The sequence below is a fragment of the Plasmopara halstedii genome (genome assembly GCF_900000015.1).
Source record: "Plasmopara halstedii genome assembly, contig: Scaffold_1343, whole genome shotgun sequence".
In the NCBI taxonomy this organism is placed as follows: domain Eukaryota; phylum Oomycota; class Peronosporomycetes; order Peronosporales; family Peronosporaceae; genus Plasmopara; species Plasmopara halstedii.
This window is the reverse complement of record NW_020188258.1, coordinates 1,406,063-1,426,134: the sequence shown is the minus strand read 5'-3', so window position 1 is coordinate 1,426,134 and position 20,072 is coordinate 1,406,063. Positions and strand designations below refer to the sequence as shown.

At 45.2% G+C, this 20,072-nt stretch overlaps 3 protein-coding genes across 3 annotated transcripts; all 3 read left to right on the top strand.

The window, feature by feature from the left end:
* Positions 1 to 1,009: 1,009 nt before the first annotated feature.
* Positions 1,010 to 1,663, top strand: PHALS_01311 (uncharacterized protein; the record flags this gene model as incomplete). The annotated part of the gene is made up of 1 exon (XM_024715684.1): positions 1,010 to 1,663. The coding sequence occupies one exon, from the start codon at positions 1,010 to 1,012 to the stop codon at positions 1,661 to 1,663; it is 654 nt and encodes a 217-aa protein (XP_024581357.1).
* A 1,490-nt stretch (positions 1,664 to 3,153) lies between these two features.
* On the top strand, positions 3,154 to 3,897 carry PHALS_01310 (hypothetical protein F443_01919; the record flags this gene model as incomplete). Its single annotated transcript, XM_024715683.1, has 1 exon — positions 3,154 to 3,897. One exon carries the CDS (start codon positions 3,154 to 3,156, stop codon positions 3,895 to 3,897), a length of 744 nt encoding a protein of 247 aa, XP_024581356.1.
* Positions 3,898 to 4,725: 828 nt separating this feature from the next.
* On the top strand, positions 4,726 to 5,406 carry PHALS_01309 (hypothetical protein F442_01854; the record flags this gene model as incomplete). The annotated part of the gene is made up of 1 exon (XM_024715682.1): positions 4,726 to 5,406. One exon carries the CDS (start codon positions 4,726 to 4,728, stop codon positions 5,404 to 5,406), a length of 681 nt encoding a protein of 226 aa, XP_024581355.1.
* Between the last annotated feature and the right edge of the window lie 14,666 nt (positions 5,407 to 20,072).

Genomic DNA, 20,072 nt, shown 5'->3' with positions numbered 1-20,072 from the left:
GTTGGGATATTTTTTTTATATATGGCAAAAGTTGGGGCATTTTTTTTATTCTCCCATTTTTTATTCCAATTTTAAAATCTAAATATACTATATATATAGTAAAATCCAAATACATGCATAACTACTGGCTACCTAGTCCGATACAGGATCTTGTTTGGGTGGGTGGTCACATAATACACATCTCGTGTGACACATACACCCTGTTATTAGGGTTCGTGTAACCCCGTTACATAACTAGTGGCAGTCCTGCACGTTGTGAATTCTTGTAACTGTGTAGCCACACCATTGTGTGATTACACCGACTTGTGATATCCACACATCTTGTGTGACCCACCTTTTCATAAAAGGGTCGTTACACTCTGCAAACCTCACTGAGCTGGTGATGGCCAATGAGTTTTTCAAGCCCATTTGCTCGTAAAGTACTCTACGCATCATTTTTATATCGAATGAAAAAATTGACATTGACAGTTGAGTGGCTTAAACTCTGTCAGGAAACCACTCTTGTTTAAAATTTTGGACGAATTTTAAATTCTTAAATGTAATGCAATTGCGAAATTTTCCTCCTTTACTGTGTATATCTGATAACCTTTGTTTTTCGGTAGATATCCTGTTGCGTGTTACTAATACTGTCTGTAATATAAACGTTTTCAAATTTTCTAACTTGGAAGCACTGCAAGGACTTCACTCCATGTCTGAAATCGAGAACATTGTTTAAATGATTTATAGTATCGAACCGAATACTAATAAATAAGAATCTGTATAGCCCTTTTTACCTCCGCAGGACATAAACGAGTACAGGCTGCTTCCTGCCTCATGTTCATACTGTATTACTTAAAAGCCGCAATGGCATCTGGTGGTCAGAGACTACTGGCCCCAATATAGTCAGAGACGGCAAATCATCTTGGAATTTCCTTGTTCTTCGCATTTTATGGAAAATTTCTATGATCCCCCCGCCTCTATGACCTTTGGAGCCCTCCAAATCTGTTCGTTCCCTCGTCTTCCACGCAGTATGGCCCAGACCAAGCCGCCGTCCTCGCCAGAGTCGCAGGCCTCCCCCGTTTATATGAGCTTGAAGACCCGGCTGCACACGCCCCTAGCCGAGCCTGAGATTGTACTGTGGTTACGGGATCTGACGCTTACTATGAGCACGACTCAAAAGCCGAATGAAATTGTCCGCTTTGAGCTTTTGGTGCGTCGGAAGCACCCAAACTCGCACCTTTCGATCGAAGCCACAGCCTGGGTTCAAAGTAGACCGCTAAGTGACTTCATTACACTCCGTGATAATCTTCTCCGCGATCTTGAGCCAGGGCATAGCTGCTCCGCTGAGTGTAAGTGGCTCTATACTGTTGTGAAGCAACACTTTCCGAAGCCACAAACGATGCTTTCACCATGTGCTTTGAAAACGGAGCGGCGGCGAGTTGCGCTTCTTCGAGTTTTGACTACAATTCAGTCAACGTTGGTGACACACGGCAACCGCGGTTGTAGGGTTTTAATGGGAGACGTGCTTAAGACATTTTCAACTTTTCTTGTCGGCGACCGCACATCCCTTTCGCGAACAGCACTCGCGCTACCAGTACCCTATCGTCAAGGTCTTATTAATCTGCCAAATAGTCTGGGTAAAAGGCTTGCCAGCCTTCGGACACTCTCGCGTGTCCGCAGATGAAAATATAAGGTGAGGTTCGTAGTGCCGCATCACGCCAAGGCTAGCAAGTGAAGCAAGCCGAGCAGCTCAATTAATGGTATATGGATACTTGTGCAAATGTATTAATTGATCCAGAACATTATCGCTACAAGATTAAAAATCGCTTACACAGAAGCTTGAGGGGTTGTACAAATCTTGATATGGCGCTGTACCCAGTGTCATCGTATATGAAGTAGGCAAGTCGCTGTAAGTGATTAGAGATACGCAATGAATTCTTGCCTTCGAATCGATGCCTACAACCGAATTCGGATGCGTTGAAGGACGACCAGAACCTGCATTGAAACCAGGTTGCTTAGCCACCCTACACACAAGTTGATCCATCTTATCTCCTTTCCCTCAACTGTACATATTCGTCATATTAACGATCGCCGTACGACATGGCAAAGATTCATTGCACACAAACAAGCCTAATGTAGTAAGGAATGGTGTTGATTTGTCAATTCATCTATGGGTTTATCAAATCTGAACAGAGATAAAGAGATATGAAAGGTATACTTCAGTAAAATGTTGTCACATCTGGGGTGAGTGTAGTACGCTAGCGAAAATCTCGACTTTAGATACCACCATATGACAAAGCCAAACGGCTGAAACGCAATACAGTTTCTCAGAACGACGCAATCTGGACTACATTTTGATATCACCATATGCCAAATGATCAAAACGACTGTCCGAAAATTATCCAATGTCGTACAAATCCGTAGGTCCGACGTGTATTAGGGCTAAGGCTAAATTTTTCGTAGAGCTACTATATTCTAGATACTAAAATAAGGCACTTGGGAGGGGCGATCGACTCAAATTTAAGTCATACGTGACGGCAGCAGCGTATCGCGCTCCGTATGGCATGCAACATATTTTGTAAAATTTAAAATGGTGCCCCCCAAGTTAAAATTTCCAGGCGGTTCGAGAATCAGAGGGTTGCACACCGTCTATATCTACAAACATGCACAGTCATTTTCCTTATTACACAAGACATTATGATAACTAGATAGTGTCATGTAGACGAGACTCAATCAGCATCTGGCTGCAGTAAAGGTCGGCGAAATGTGGCTTGCATTCGTGATTCATGAAGAGCACTGATCCTAAATTTGCCACACGGCAAGATTGTAAGAAGATGCCTGGATACTGTAAGATTTTGAAGCCGTGTAAATCGCGTGTTTTCTAACAATCGCTGCACGGTCCATCAATTCCGAGAATTCGCACACTCCACTGCAATTGGCAAATCCCAATACCACAGAATTTATACTTGAACTGTACCGCTGCAGTAGGAAGAATCACTTGGTGGATTTGCCTCAGCATATCCAGACGCCATCGCCCCTTCCTCAGAGAATAATCGGTGTGTCGTAATCCCAGGAGCTGTTGTCCAATTGGTATACTACACCAACAGTTGAATCGGCTGGCAAAACCGCGCCTCGATACAAATACACCACTCCAGAATTAGCGTTCGTCCCCCAATGACGTCTCCAACCACAGTGCTCGCTCCAACACCCCCAACACCAATGTTAAACTCGTTTGCGTCGCGCATTCGGTCATCACCAGCCGTTAAGCCATTGCCTGAAGACGTAGCTTGGCTTAAGGACATAAAGCTTGAAATGACCACGACGAACTCGATCCGTGCGGCAGTCCAGTACAATCTACGCGTGATCTATCATCCGTCTGGTTTCACGCCTACGCATTGGGACGTCAAACAAACTTTTGACCAGTATAAGACATTTCAAAAGCGTCTACTACGCGCACTGCAGCCGAAACACAGTTGTAAAGCCGAATGCCGTTGGCTCTACAGTACAGTCAAGAAGCATTTTCCTAAACCGACGCTAATGGGCTCACGTTTCCCACCAATCGTTGACCAGCGCTGTAAGGCTTTATTACAACTACTTACGACCGTCCAAGCATCTGTGATGAATCATGGCAATCGTAATTGCAAGGTCATGATGAAGTCAGTAGGTCAAGAGCTCGCGTACTTTCTCGTAGGCGACGATTACAAAAGCAACGATGGAATTTCGCCTCCTGTGACGCCAACAACTGCGTCGGAACTCGAAACGCCTGCCAGTTCACGACCGTCTTTCACATCCTCCGTCTCATCAGACGATGGCATGGGTGAGAAAGACGATACAGCAAATTCTTATGATGTGTTTACGGGCTGGAGCTTACCAATGGAGTACCTCAGCCTTGACCGAACCATTAGCTCTCCGATGTAAATAACATTTTGTGCGTGTAGTAGTATTTATCCAGTAATTGAAAATTATGAATTGCGTAATCTGATGTCATTATTCTTACTTTGTCATCATACTTTCAAATTGAGCCATGTTTCCTACATGCGATGTATCATACAACAGCAAGAATGTGAGAGTGTGGGTCTTAACAATGATACATGTTTGGCTGGATATTATGCGAGGAAGCCGTCACCCTCACATACGTTTCATAGTCCAACCAACAATTACAAAACTACTCAATCTTTCCAAAGAATCATTACATCGTTGTTGTTGTATCGATGGACAAGACAATAAGATTAAAAACAACGATTTAGGATACTGCACTATTAGTAGCAGCGGAATGAGCAATGGCGTCGTCCGTGCGAATGGCCTGACCATTTAGTTTTACGACTGTTATCCCTTCACCTCGCAAGCTCCGTCTCTTGCTTTATCACGTCGTCGTCTGCTCGTGTTGCAAACAGAAACGCTCACGTTGGTACACTTCTGTGAGCAACTCATGTACTGATGATCGTTTGGTACAACGCAACGCTTCGAATACTGACGTCCGCGTATCATTTTGTCGTTTCAATTTCTTCTATCCTTTTTTTCTTGTAATTATTTTAATATTAAAACAAAAGTAGGGATCTGAAGCGTGAGTGACATGATCGTTACGCTATATTGTCCAGTCGCAATTATGTACCACCGTTTCGTATCGTCAACAGACAGGCTGCCGTCAATCAACAACGAACCATCACTCCAAATTTAGTCAGGATAAGGCAATACGATAAACCAACGATAAAAGGGCTTCGTGAAGGCATAGCAGGCGCTGAGGAAATGGTGGAAAACACGATCAAGAACTTGAGCAAAAGCTGTGGTGGCTCTGCGCCTCGATCGGCTGCCAGTCTCATGCGTGTTGGACCTGTGAATGTTCCCGAAGCTGTTGCATGGCTAGATAATTTGACGTTGGAGCTTAATACCGCTAGTACAGGCGGTGAGACACAATATGAACTGACTATGAAGTATGCACCCAGCGAATTGAAGCTTGCATCTTGTGCTATGTGGACCATAAGCCACACTTTTGATGAATATCGACATTTTCGGAAGCGTCTACTTAAATGTATACAACAAGGCCATTCTTGTGGTGCCGAATGCAAGTGGTTAATCAAAGTAATCAAACAGTATTTTCCACAGAAGTTTTTATTTGGCAACAATTTCCCCAAAGTCGTGGCAATACGGCGAAAGACTCTCATTCGTTGTCTAACTACAGTACAAGCGTCACTTGTAAACCGCGGCAATCACGGGTGTCGCGTGCTTGTACAGAACGTAGCGACTGAATTTAATTGTTTTGTGGCAAAAGGTATAAAGGACATAGAGACCCGATTTTTATTTGCCATCGACTCACCATCGTCCGATCTCAGCTCCATCACACGCGACTCACTTGACTCAGAGAGCGTGACGCGACTTATCGTCGACACGTCGAGTGCCGCAATCATAGCAGGTCGAAGACATAGATAGGAGTAAGTAGGTTAAGAGAGATTGTAAGCGCTGACAAGAATGTAGACCTGGACATTCTTCACATATACGTTGACGGTCCGCATTGATGACGGTTATCGAGGGCTAAAAAGTTCAGGGTTCAAATAGATTATCCACCACTGTTGTATAACGGGATCAGTACTGTAATTACTTTTCGTACGATTGTTTTAATTGATACTTCAATTGTACGAAGTTCACGTTGCACTTTTGTAATTGTGATTATGTGGGTAACTATAAAAGTTCAACTTCATTAGATCATGAAAAACAGTAAATGTATATAATAAGTATAAATTGTAGACTGATCCCTAGATATACGTACTCTGTCAGAGATATCTAGAATCCTGGCAGATGCACGCATGCCCAACCTCTGTGCGTTTGTTTACGTGGTCACTTATTCATCTGTGCAAAGTGCACGACAATTTCGGTGCACGCAGGTGTAATGGGGTGCTATGATCTTGTGTGCTTATTGCTTAGTCTCTTGTACAATTGCGTTGAATACAATATTCTACAATTGTATCGAGCTTTTCCATTGCACTTCGGTGTGATAGTGGATATTCATAATTGCCTTTGACTGATATTTTTGAGAGTGATGGAGATCCAAATGCGAGGGGTTTCGGGCTGCTGGCCGCGCGTCAAAAATAAAGAAAGCTATCTATAAGAGATAGTAAAACGGATGTATATAGTATTGGTTTGAATAAACTCATGTAAATATAAGTCTTCTAAGTATAGCAGATCTAACTAGACGCCGAGTTTCGGAAGATTGGGAGTCACAAAACCCAGTGTGTTGGCGTTTGATAACGCGAAATTTTTGTGGTCAAAACTTCTGCCGTGCAAAGTGCACGGCAAACCCGTCTCACCTGATAGCACCTGTAGTCAATCCAAGAGTCGAGTCGTGAAGGACTGTTTAATCCGCGAGGATAAAATATGAAATGTTTGAGTACCTATTCTTGGGTAAAATCGACAAGTCTAACAAGAAAATGTATATTGATGGTCCCGACGAAATCAAATGAACCAGCGGTTGTAATGGGCCAGGTCCCATTACAGATGTTGTGTGGTCAAGTGTGTTTATTACATTAACTGTACACCAAATAGCTGTATATTCCCTTTGAGTTTTGTTGTATCAGAACTGGAAGTACATATCAGGTTAAGGAGGTTAAAAACCTATTGACTATAATAATAAATGTCACTTCACCTTTCCTTTCTCTACGTAAGTTGACGGCCCGCAGAAAGCGAGCAACACGCGGTGAGGCGTGCCAGTCGACCCAAGCCTTTCTAAAAAAAGTGTGGGTGATTCCCTTTACACTTGGTAGCACTAATAGTCCTTCCAACGCCGACTACTTTGATGGATTTATCGATGGAATTTGCGGACACCACAGGCGGTGGTCGTCCTCGGATCAACAGGGTAAGTATTCACTCCTAACACACTCGCAGTGGGAGTGTGTGGTGAGGCTACGAGCTGTATTAGGATATTACGCGAACTCCGATATGCTTTAATTGGATCAAGAAGCAATAACTCAACGCATAGCAGCTTTTCCGGCGTATGAGCAAGGATTATTGGAATCTATTGGAATAAATACCGACGCCGGTGCCACGGAACGTCTTGTAAGCATCGAGGTAAGAAGATTCCACGGGAACGAAGATGAAAATTTGTGTTCTGGAAGCGAGAAATAGACATCGCTTTCACGAAGGCTCAAATTCGTGATGACCGTAGTCAAGTGGCATTTGCCATATCGCACTTGGACGGCTGTGCGAAGGGTTGGGCGATGACGTGGGAAGTCAACCGCTCTAGCTATTCTGCCATATGACAAGATTTGAAAAAGCCATTAAGTCGATATTTGTTCCGCCGAAATTGGCGTTTCGACAATGGTCGAAGTTTCTGTCGTGCCACCGAGGCAGTGGCGCGTTGTACGACTATGTACAGAAGCTCGATGAGCTTCGTGCCAGTATGGCTAGCGAAACAATGCCAGACGACTGGATGGTGAACGTGTTTATAGAGGGACTCACTTAAGGTCCTCTCAAGACTGAAATCTTCCGCCAGAGTCCGACGACTCGGGAAGATACAGTTATGATTGCATTGCGTGATGACTATTGTCAGCGTCAAGCATGTAATTAATCGAAAAATCCAGTGACTGCTGCTACCGGAATTCTGGAACAGATGAATATTAGCGCGGTGACTGTCCGTAGGCGGCAAGTTCGCTGTTACGGATGTCAACAATTTGGTCACATCCGCCGTGATGAACCACGTGAGAGACGAACTCTTTACGGTCCTCGTGGTAATGCTCGATTCACGTGGTATAAATACCACGAGGCGTTAAAGAAACAGCGGAACTCAGTAGATGCAGGTTGGGAGGCAGTTATAAGCTCTTGGGACTGTGATGACAGAATCAGTCATGTGCTGGCCATAGTTGTCTAAGAGCTGGTTGGGAGCAGCAGACCTCAAAGCTCGTTGCCCTTCGGTAAGGACATGAGTCCGAGTGGTCTCCTCGTGGTCACAGCGAGTGTGAAGGGTTACGATTGTCCGTTTAATGTCGCGATTGAATCTGGCGCGTCGCGTAACTAGCGCGGAAGCAAAGTGTTGCTGAAAACAATTAAGTGCTTTCGGATGCCCAAAATAGAAGCAATGGGTTTATATCAGTGAAGCTGGCCTCTGATCTGGTGGTCACCGCGAAAAAAATTACGGTTGATCGCCACGTGAAGCTCGAAGACGTCAACTCGAAGGAGGTATTTACAGTTCTTGAGATGGACAAGCGGTATGACCTGATTTTTGGTATACCGTGGCTTGAGCAGCTCGAGCCATGGATTAATTGGCGATCAAAAATGATGGGGGTGGCTTTCCTGGCGTAGGTGAAACTCTTCGGAGTAATGAACCCACTTTCACTACGCACCAGACGAAGCACTCTAGCGCTCGGCAGTCGTATGCTGCTGGAAGTGATCCACACTTCATTGGTATATGACATGCAATTGACATTCTCCAGGTAAGGAAAGATACGGAGTCGTATTGAGTGGCCAGGGGTGGTCACTTAAGAAGTGTGTCGATGGATCAAGAGGTATTTGGAACAGGCCATTTGAAAACGAATGAATCGTTGGTGGGTATGACGGTTTGTTCAACGAAAAGAATTTATGAGGAAGAGATGCCTGTCGTTGACCCCTCAAGACAGAAAAATGTTGTCGACAAGTGTGTAATGAAAGTCGAAGGAATCGACTGTGGTTGGATATGCCAATACTCCCACTAATACAGTGGTTGAGTCGGAATGTGGGTCAGTGGGTACATCTGGTCACCAAGGTGATGCTCCCACTCGTTGTGTGGTTGAGCGCATATACATGTAAAGGAGTCAACGAAATGCATTGATTGCGGTGTTGATACTTTTGCTCCGGATGCAGTTGAGTCCGCGGGTGAGTTAGTCCAGCGTATTACTCCATGATGGAAATACAGCATGCAAATAAGCTGGTCCACGTATTGTGGATGCAACGACTGGGTGTGAGATTACAAGAACAGATGTTCTTTTGGCACCGTTGCCGACGATGGACGAGCTGGTGCAGCTCGAGGGTGTCACTTATGATGACTTCCTACACGACTTCAAGGGTGATTAAATTGCGAAGGTCGTGTTGCTTCGGCCGAAAGCCGACTTGGCGGAACTACGTTCATCATCCGTTATGGATGATTCGGCTCCCGAAGTGTGGAGTCACGCAGAGAATAGGCTATTTCAAAGGATCCAACTGATCCTTATTATTCACTTGGTATGGAATATACGAATGACGCTCTTAGTGCGAACCCGCCCTCAGGTCTCCTACCCGAACGTGGAGTTCGACACAAAATTGATCGTGAACCTGGTTCAAAGCATGCGGTGATTAGACAGCCTCCACTGTCGCGTGGACAAAGCTAGTACTTTGATGAGTTCTTTCCTCAAAGCAAGCTTCTGGATTGTTGAGGGAGACCAAGTCCCCTCACAGCACACCGATGTTTTGTGTGCGTATACCGAATGGTAAACAAATTGTTGTACACGCCTATAAGAAGTTGAATGCGCAGACGATCCCTGCGCAAACGCAGATTTCACGTAGGACGTCATTATCCACCAGATGTCCGACTGTACACCGTTTAGTGTATCTAATTAGGTCGATTGAAACAACCAAATTTTGATGAGGGAAGAGAACGTTCCTTTGTCGGCTGTTAGTACACCGCCCGGTATGATATGGAAGTCGCTTGTGATGCCACAGCAACCATCCAATACCCCAGAAACGTTCAATCAACAGGTCACACATCTGTTTTGACCACTGCGACGCTTTGCACAAACCTATTTTGACAGTAATTTTGTTCATTCGAAGGACGGAGAGGGCAGATCCGCTGAAGAAGTGCACTTGGAGCACCTCTGTGCGGTTCTGGATCCTCATTGCAAGCAAATCGTACTTTCAGCGCGAACGAAGTACCGGTCCTTGGTTGTTATGTTGGTGAACACGGTGTCGTGCAGACCCTGAGGAGGTCAAGGCAATTGTGGAGTACGAACCTAAAGAGATTTGAGGAAGTAGATTCGTTTGTCTAACTACCTACATCGCTTCTCACGTAGCTACGCGGAAATGGTACGCCCGCTTAGCAAACTTGCTGAAGAGGACGTACTATGGGACTGGTCATCCACCTGTAAATAATCATTCTTGCAAACTAAAGACAGCTCGATGGAAGTTCCATTGCTTGCATAACCAGATGATACAAAATCATATAGCGTGGTGTGTGACACTTCGGATCTTGCAGTGGTTGTGCATTAATGCAAAACGACTTTGAAGGACGCGATCGTGTCGTGCCGTTTTAATTGCGACGACTGAAGCCAGCAGAAAAGAACCATTCGATCTACGACAAGGAGGTTTTAGCAATAAAGTATGCCCTGGTGAAGTTTTGTGTTAACATCTTGAAATCAACTCCGTTTGTCGTCTACACGGATCACGCAAGCTTTTACTATGCAGTTTAGTCACCTCACTTGTCACAGTGAAAGGCTCGCTGGTTGCCATTCTTCCCAGAATTCATTTTCATAGTCGCGTGTAATCAGGGAAACTGAACGTGCTGGGAGATACATTGTCACGTCGTCCTGATAATGAGCTAGTTCATATCAGTTATATCGAAAGCAATGTATTCGATAAATTCTGACAAGCCGTGAGGGATGCACAGTGTGATCTGATCATCAGAGCACTGTCATCGAGTGGTATAAAGTTTCATGACAAGCTCCCAGGTCGCTCAAAATCAAGGTTGCATCGTCATCCATTAAAGAATGGTCTCGATCACTATGAGATTACATGTGACGACGAGCCACGGATTGTAGTTCCTCACAACAATGATTTAAAGTACAAGATAGAAACTAGGCGTATGATACGCCAATGGCCGGTCACTTTGACTGTGAGAAGACCTACCAGTCGATCAGTGCCCAGTTTTGGTGGCCCACATGTACAAGTGGGTGCCACGATACGTGAAGACATACAATTTCTATCAACGCGTGAAGAGCGCAAGGCACACGCAAGTGCCACTGCAGAGTCTCTCTGTTCCTACCGACTGTTGGAAGTCAGTCGGCTTTGAAGTTAATTTTGTCTTCCCAGAGAATGCTGACGGCCACAATGGGGTGCTTGTTGTGCTCTTCTTTGTCGACAGACTCAGCGAGATGGTTTGCATCGCTCCGTTTATCGATTCCGTAGATGCCGAATTTTTGGCTAAATTGTTCATTGTTTATTTCGCAATCACGGGTTGCCAGACGCCATCGTCCCCCCTTTCTGATACAAGATTCACGAGTGGCGTTTGTTAGGAATTGTTTAAATTCTTGGTATTCGCCTGAATATGTCCCCAGCGGTACCGATGGGCAAACAGAACGTGCCAACCGAGTGGTCACTGATGTTCTGAGAAGAATCTGTGCGAAAAATTCCGTGGAATTGAGATCCTTGTTAACATGGGCTGAGTCTGCTATGAACAATTCAGTTCATTCATCCACCGGATATACGCTATTCTTTATGAATGGCTTCCTGCAGCGGGGCTGCCGTAGCTCTTTGCTTAGAGGAAGCTAAGCTACGATGTAACCACACCAAGGTGTTATTACACTAACTGTTGAATACACACCTATGTACGGTTGCACAATCTTGCGCGACCCGCCCTTTCTCACAAGAGCACGTGTAACCCCGTTACACTTCCGACACCCGCAAATACCGCTTTGAGCGTTGGGTGGTGTCTCTGATGTAAGTGAAGGGGGGGGGTCGGCAAATCGTTGCCTTCCAGACTGCTACAATAAATGATGCGCGTGTGAAATGCAAGTACAACGCGCCCTGATTCATGTATGATGATTTCTTATGATGTGATCACATGGGTTCGAGACCCAATGGCGAATGGGCAAGATCTGCGAAACGAATACGCAGATAGACGAGTTCGTCAAGACGAAATGTCTTTTATGCATTTCGAGGGCGATGCTAAGGCGACGACGCCAATAGGTTCAAGCTTCGACCCTCGTGCCAAAGCCGTGTCTCGCAAACACCTTCGAATAAGACTGCGTTACGTCCAGGTTGGAATTGTGTCGTTGCGATGGTAGGTCTTGAGGAGGCCTATGTAGAACGTCAGATGCGTCCTTAGCCAGCTAGGCAGGTTGATAGAGTACGCATTCCGGTGGTATGATACTACACGTAATGGATCGACGAAGCGAGGTAAAGCTTTGATCTCTAAAGCTTAAGTCCGGCATCGTCTGAATAGTTTTTAATATTAAGCAATACATATTCCCCAATGATAACCCGTTGTGGCAATATCTAATTTGATGCCAAGCACCTTGAGCAGATTTCGCCGAAGTGTTCGGTAAGAGCGAGCTTTGATACCAGCCATTTGGTTCAGGTGGTAGTTTTATCTGAGTTTTTTCCAGAAATAGCTTGACCTTATTTTCACCGTTTACAGTGTCGCTGACAGCGACGGAAATAGTCGTAACGCCCGAAACAGACCGAGATAGCTTAACAAGAGGCCTCAATCATCAGTGGAAGCAGCAGCAGGCGAAAGAGCCTGTAGAGCCTGTTTTAATTGGCGGATCCGATCCTCGACTGCATCCCCAGGCGAGTTTCCATGATGCCATGCAAAGTACCAAATTTTACGAACCACCTGTCAGCTGATTTTCACGCGTTGTCGCGTCGACGACACTCGGCCGGTCACTTCGATCAGCTGCTGGTTCGTCAGCGAAATAAAGTTCTCCACCTTCATCAAAAGCCATAGAAGAAGCAGGAGGGACGGCCGCTCCGCCCCCCTCATCTACATCGACAAGGGAATCGATACTACCACGTCGAAGACATAGTGGCGGAGAGGAAAATTTGCGATCGGAAGAAGCTCTTGGCGAAATGGCTAGGGTTTCAGAAAGCGAGAATCGTGGGAGCCTCAAACTCGTATTCGTTGCAACTGCCCAGTATCTTTCGCGTATTCGATGCGGTTCTGAGAAAGATTCCGCTTAAAGAAGCTGTCCATTGCTCTTCTCCTTCCGTCCCTCTCACCGTCAACCAACTAATGATGGTGCGCACTTCACAATCATCCTCAATATCAGAGTGGACCCGATTCTGCGCTGTTAAAAGCGGAAATTGAAAGCGTATATCGCACACCTTCAACAAATCAGCTTGCGCTTTGCAAAAGGTAGATGCACACGGATTTGATCGCTTGGACCCATGCCTAGAATCGAGTATCGATTGTCAAATGTAATTCGGATAGGAATGCTGACTGTATGTAACAAACGTGGAGCTATGTGGTTCGCATCAAGGACGAGTAATTGGTTCGATGGCGTGAGGATACGCGACCCGTGTCATCCTTCTAGCACCTATTTGACTCACGAATTTGTCGACGGACTCCTCGTAAAATTCGTCGTGACGATGAGGGCCATTCAGCGCAAATGCGCTGAATGGTATGGTATTGGAGTATTTTCCAAGTTTGATGGTGACGGAGATCTCTTGTGAAGCAAGCGTATGATTTGCTACTCTAGTAAGAGTTACACAGAGAGATACAAATATCGAAAGTAGAGCTGAAGAAATTGGAAAAATTTGGGTAGATTTACTTTTGAGTTGGGGTGGTGTTATGGGCCAGGTCCCAATACACATGTTGTTTGGACCACATAATCGTGATGATTACTATACACCCCGTAAAGTTGTATATTTAGTTGTATCAGAACGGAATGTACTTATTTGGTTATGGAGGTTAAGAAATTATTGGCTGAAATAATAAATGTTACTTCCCCTTATCTTCCCTCTAAGTAATTTAACGGCCCGCTGGAAGCATGCAACACGAGGTGAGGCGCGTCAGTTGATCTAAGCCTTTCTCAGAAAGTGTGTGCACACGAACGGGCAAATCCTGTTACAGCGGTCAAAGGTACAGAAGCGGTAATTGCTTGCCTAGAGCTGCACACCAGTTTTGATGATGCGCAGGTGGTGTATGTTTCAGGAGTCCTTAAACCTGGTTGCGATGGTAGAACATATCTTACACACCATGAGGACACTGGTGTTGATCGTCCTGATCTTTGAAGTCCAGGACGGAGAATCCTCTCCCTCTAGTTGAGAAAATAAGATTGTCATGAATTTGGCTGTGCTCCAAACGGACCCACTGACGGTCGCGCTTGCGATGTTTAATCAAGGGTGTTGCGCGTGGAAACGAGTCAAAATCGCGCAATATATAAATGAAATGGGCTTTCCGAACACGCGACGATTTGTAGCGATCATTATCGCGGGTGTTCGCATTGCCACCAAGCCAGTCATATCGGGTGCGTCCTCATCGCTTGTCTAGTGATGATGGGAATCATGACATAGACTCTTGTCACCGCAATGGTGTCAGACACTCTCCCTGAGACTGAAACGTTTACCATTTTTTGGGGTTTTCGAACAAGTGTGGCTCGCACGGAGACATCCCCCGTCCACCAAATTCTTTCGAGGATGTGGTGGATTTTAAAATCGATGCAGAGTACAACCTCCGTGTCGCGATGGAGGAATGGGTGCTATCTATGACTGCGCCAAAGGAGATGGACCACAGCCATGCTAACGGGAAAAGAGAGATCCCTTGACTGCTAAACATGCGCACAATACCTGCAGATGTCTTACCGAGAGAGCTATCCATCTACTCCTTGTGCAATCCTACGCTCTCAGACGAGCGATTCAGAAGGCCAATCTCTATAGCAAGGACGAATCGAAAACCCTCGTGGGAATAAATTTCTGTAGGCTGATCTGCGCTTACCGGAAAGGAATCAGGTTATAAATTCTAATAGGTTAAGAAGTTGAGAATCACAACCTAGATTTGCTGGTTGTTGACATCAGCGTCCCGTACTTCGTCAAGCCGTGGTAGTTCTGCTAGATCTAGGAGCGGCGCTCAATTACACGGCGCACAACTGTCATATACGGTTAAAAGCCATCAGAGTTGCCAATTACGGATGCAAATATCGTGCGGTTTCGGGATGGGTGCTCTGGTAAAAATGCGGAAGGGTCTGCTGATCCTTCAAGTTAAGTTCGAGGCATTGACGATCCGGGCATAGCCTGTCTGAAACGCCACGATTTATGACTGACAGAAAATCGGAAAGTTGGTCACTCGCTCTTTTCTCTTGGAAGAGCACTGCCGAGGCCTATACCTTCTTCTACCAGAAGACAAAAGCGCTTTTATCGCGGGCGCAAATCTGAGAAAGCTTCTGGGGGTTGATCAAATGAGAAGCAATGGTATTGCCGGGTACCTCAAACATGTATCAGAAGGCAGTAGTAAGTCGATGTCTCATAAAAAAATGAAAAGGTGATCATGTATAGCTGTTTCGAAAAGTGTATCTCTATTGAGACGAGAACGAACAAGTGTATGAAATGATTTCAAATTGTATATCTAGTGAAACGGTATTGCATATTTGTGAGCTTCTAGCTTCTGGACAACAGACTGAAGTAATGTGAAAGCATCAAGATGTAGCAATCTACCGTTCCAGAGCCGGTGGAGTTGATAAGTGATCATGAGTTGCAAGTGCGGAGGCTGGGCTCTGAAGATAAGAAGAATGGCTTGTGTTTCTCACAACGTGACGGTACTGCTAAGTTAGAACAATCGTATGACAGATATACCGTATGGAGCGGTTAGTTGCGCGAAAGATTTCGATTAGATATCACTCGAGAAGGAAGTATCTGGGGAGTTCTTGGGGTTGTTAGTCTCGCCTCACTACCTTTGGAAGACGCTATTATGGAGTTAGAGGAATTATCCCTCGGATAAATACAATGCATCGCACGCCAGTTAAGGTAAGGTTAGTCATCTGTAGTGGGTAAATCTCTCATTAAGAGACTCGCAAAGCACTCAGTGCGAGGTGTGGGTTAGCCATCCTCGAGGATGCAGCGGATTCTTTTTATAGTTTGCTGAAAGAATATATATAAGTGATGACGAGATATACCACCCGGATAGAGGAGTTTATTATAAAAGTTGACTTGGTTCCTGGAGCAAAATCTTGCGCTAACAGTGTGATGACAATGACACTTTTCTCCGTGAACAAAGCGGGGTTGTAATTACAATTAAATTTCCCCGCTTGACGCAGATTTTCTATGTCGAAGAAGCTAACGGTACTTAGCGAATTGTGCACACATATCTAAAAAGCCATACGCAGCTACAATTTCGGTCCAGACACCGAATGAATAAGATGTGGTGCTGATAATCATGGTCGGCGGCACTCCGTTCGGTGTCCCCGACCTTGTTGATGAGCGATAGCGAAACCTCTCTTATATTTCGAGAGGGGCATTAATTCAAATCTAGTTTTCATTCACCTTTAGGGAGTAACTTGTCATGCCACAGAGTCTCCCTGATGCACCGGCCTGGCTCGATTGTCTGGTTCCGTAGCTATGGAAACCACATCACGGCTACGCACAACTCAGAATGTAACGAAATGCATTCATATTTCGTGCAAAGCACGAATGTTAGAACCACGCCAAGAAATTGCGAGTCGTGCTCGAGTGTATGCGTCAAAGTAGTCTGTGTCGGTAATATAGACAAGTATATCATTGGCTCATACAAATATCCATTTCTGGGTGACTCCGTTGAGCAGCAGGGCTTGTGGGCGACACCCGCCAAGATAAATGCGATTGTTTGTTGGTCACTTTAGTGCTCCCGTTAGAAAAAAACTTGGCCCGACCAACAGCAAGAACACAGTGTTCAGTACGCCGACATGGCAAAATCCCTAAAATTTTTAATCTAAATGGCTGTGAGTGTTGTTGGGCTATGACGTAAAAAGAGGTCTCTATAGCTGTGAAATCAAGGCTAATGCGTTTCAATTATGGCCCATCTAAATCCAGATAGTCTATTCCAGGCCGCCTGTGACACTTCACCTCTGCAATAGGCTGTGCTTTGCTTCAAGCAGATTCTAGTGGGCATACACCGCATCCTCTTTATGGAGGTAAGCGTGTGACTCAGTTACCTTTGCAACGACCTTATACGGATCGGATTAATAGCAGTAGCAACTTGGGCTTATATGCTTTAGAGAGGTAGGTTCATTACCTTCACTTAGATATTTTTCGAGGAACATACTCATCTGTGTCCCACCTGTCTCTATGATCGGCGTGTGATTCGACTCTCAGCCATAGCATCGCGTATCTTGCGCATGAGACTTAATCCTATTTAGTCAAAATCACAATTTGTGCTCCAAAAGGTAATCGGCTTGATATCTGCGTGTCATTTTTAATCGACAGCCTCTCTCTCAACAAGACCGGAGGTATTCCGTGACGTGTCAAAGGTACCCAGGCCAATCATACCATCTTGTTCAAATGATTAAAAGCATGTCCTGTGTAAATCAAAGTAGACTCAATGATCGATAGCAACTTGCTTCAGCACAGTTGTTTCCTCGCGCAAGTCTTCGAAATATACTATTACGACGCATGTTGCGGGTTCTGACTGACTTTTCGCTTAAGGATGTTCAGCAGGTAACTTATTCTATCTGATGCCGAGCATTTTGAATAGTGTATACAAAAACTTTGCTAAAGCGTGGATCTCTATCCGATGCAATAGCTACCGCAATACAATAGCTACCGGCAAGCAATGCTGGCGAATTACTTTGTCGAAAACGGTTTAGCTGTATCCCCCCTATCATAATATTGCTGCCAGCAGGGAGATGTTCAATCATACGGTATGAAATCCAAAGATTCCGGTATTCTCGAAAACTTCATTCGAAGCTAGAAAATGCACGATCACTTAATGAAAAGCTGGCATCATGCTGGTTAAAGGCTCACATGCAGACGGCGAGATTTAGCTTGCTGGCTCGTGCACACATATAGATCTCACCGATCGGTATGTCTTTTCTCTTTTGAAAAGGCCGACCAAGGAGTTTCGTGTATATCGTACAGTAATCGTTACTTGAGATCCTCATGATGAGGCATCATCACACGCTGAGTGTCATGTAAGTCATCTCTGTAACACTGCAAGCATTAGAAATAGGCAAAGCGGTGCAGGTGAGCAGCCTCTCGCTTTGATTTAGCGGCGCCAATGCCCTCAGATTTCGACTTCTTAACGCTTTCAAACCGCAACACATACTGTAACTTATCCATATGCGTACGGATTGCGTCACTAATCAGCGAAGTCGCCATCACAAGATGCGAGACTTATAGCTGAGGTGACGTGAAAGCCCACCTGTCAGTATTGTAAGCCAGCCCGGCCTAATTTTCATCTCATAACATGCTAGGCGAAAAAAATACCATCCTGCTATTACTACAAGAGATGTGGCGACGACGTCGCTGTGCACAGCGACGCAAGTTCGGTAAGGGTCACAAAGGGCTTAGAGCCAAGCAGATGCAGCCTGAACTCGACGGCGGGAAACTTCATAGAACGTAGATCTTTATCAAAAGCAGGGCGATTGATCAACAGCACCTTTTGCCTAGTGAGACTCAAAAGCGACCACGCCTTCGTGTCGATCAATAACTGCTATGAACAGAGCGCAGTATATTGCAAAGGCTGAAGCGTAACGGAGGCCGTAGAATGGACTTTCAGATCTGGAAGGACCAGAATCGGAACACGCTTGGGGCTTTCCTTTACAACTATGAAAACCTCTCCCTGTGCCGCACCCCAATACCATCAAGCACTCTATTAAGAAATTAAGTGAAGTGTCGAGCCATGTCGGCGTCCATTGCGCTGTAATTATGCAAGTAGTTGGCAATACAGAGTCACTCCTTCAAGTACGTTTGGGACAGGGGCATGGACCGACCTTAAATCACGTCTATCTTGGCGAAATTCACCCACAGAATCTGCAATCCAATGGGGTACCCCGGAAAGGAGATTTAGACGGTGCAAATAATTCACTTGTCTATGGTTTATTTAAATGTAGACATTCGAGCAGTGCTCACAAAGGCTAAATAAGGATCTCCACCTCTGACTTATCAACTTTTGCACGCATATGGGAGAATTTTGCTTATTCGCACTTGTGTTTAGACACGATGTGGCCTGCACAATTACGTCGCCAGACTATTGAACGTAGCTGGTGCATCAGGCTGTCCCTGGGCAGAACCAGCATATATCCCGCCTCGATCTACTCACCGCAGTAGGATAGATATCGCTGTTGCTCATCAGCAATTGTTTGAAGTCATAAGACAGCGAAAAAAAGGCAGTTGACCATGCTGTTCGACGACACGTCCTTTCTTACGGCGTTTGGGTCGAAATTGCAGCAGTTTATGGCTAATTATTATAAGTATACATAGTTTTCCCCTGCCATTAGCGTTTCTGACATAGAAATCTGCGTCAAGTGGGGGATCTAGATGTACCATTTTGGTGACCTAGTTGTTACCTCGGCGTTTGCATCGAAATTTGCACTTTGCAGTGCCAAGCGTGATACGCGTTCTAGGAGGACATTTGCTATGCCAAAGCTGGCTTGTAAAGCCTTAAGACGGGTGAGGCGGTGAGCTCCCCTAACCTGGTGAGCAACTAGAGTCTGATACTCAGTAGTACTTTACCAGCTTCTTAGACCCAATGTACATTCTTCATAGAGAAGATGGCTTTTTAGCCACTGCTGCTTTCAGCGCAGACAATTCCTGTGTGCGTGGTGACCTGTGGGCGAAGAAAGTGCTCGCCGAGTGACTTTATGGTGCTTTTTTTCTCTGTGCGATCAGATGCCTCCAGCTGACCAGCTCCGCTTTGTGCACGGATGAAAGCGTCAATGTCGTCATACTGTTCCAATTTACACTGTTCCAATTTCACACTGTTCCCATTACAAGGGGCACTATTGGTGACGCAATTTTTAGTTCAGAATCTCAAATCCAATTTTATGACAAAGACCTCTGTTCGAAGTTAGTCACCACATCATTATATAAAAAAAATATGAATGAATTGTGAAATTCTCGATGATGGTTGTCTCACTCCTCGTACTTGCTCCTTCAAACCGTTTTTAACGACATACTTATCCACTACAGACGACGATTCCAAATCCATCTCTTGTACCAAGTGGCGCAAAAGAGTATTCCCTTGAAAATGAAGTGACCAGGAAGTCCTGGAGGTTGTTAATCTCACCTTACTATCTATATCAGAAAAGCCGCAGCAACATGTGGCCTGCTATTTTCCAAGAGAAACAAAGGGCGAATGTGCGCCAAGTTATAGGCGGCCACGGCAACAAGTCTGTTTTTTGCCAGAGTCGAAATTTTATTTTCGATGGGTGCAATGGCTACTTGCAACGCGGTCAATCTCGCGCAGTAACTAA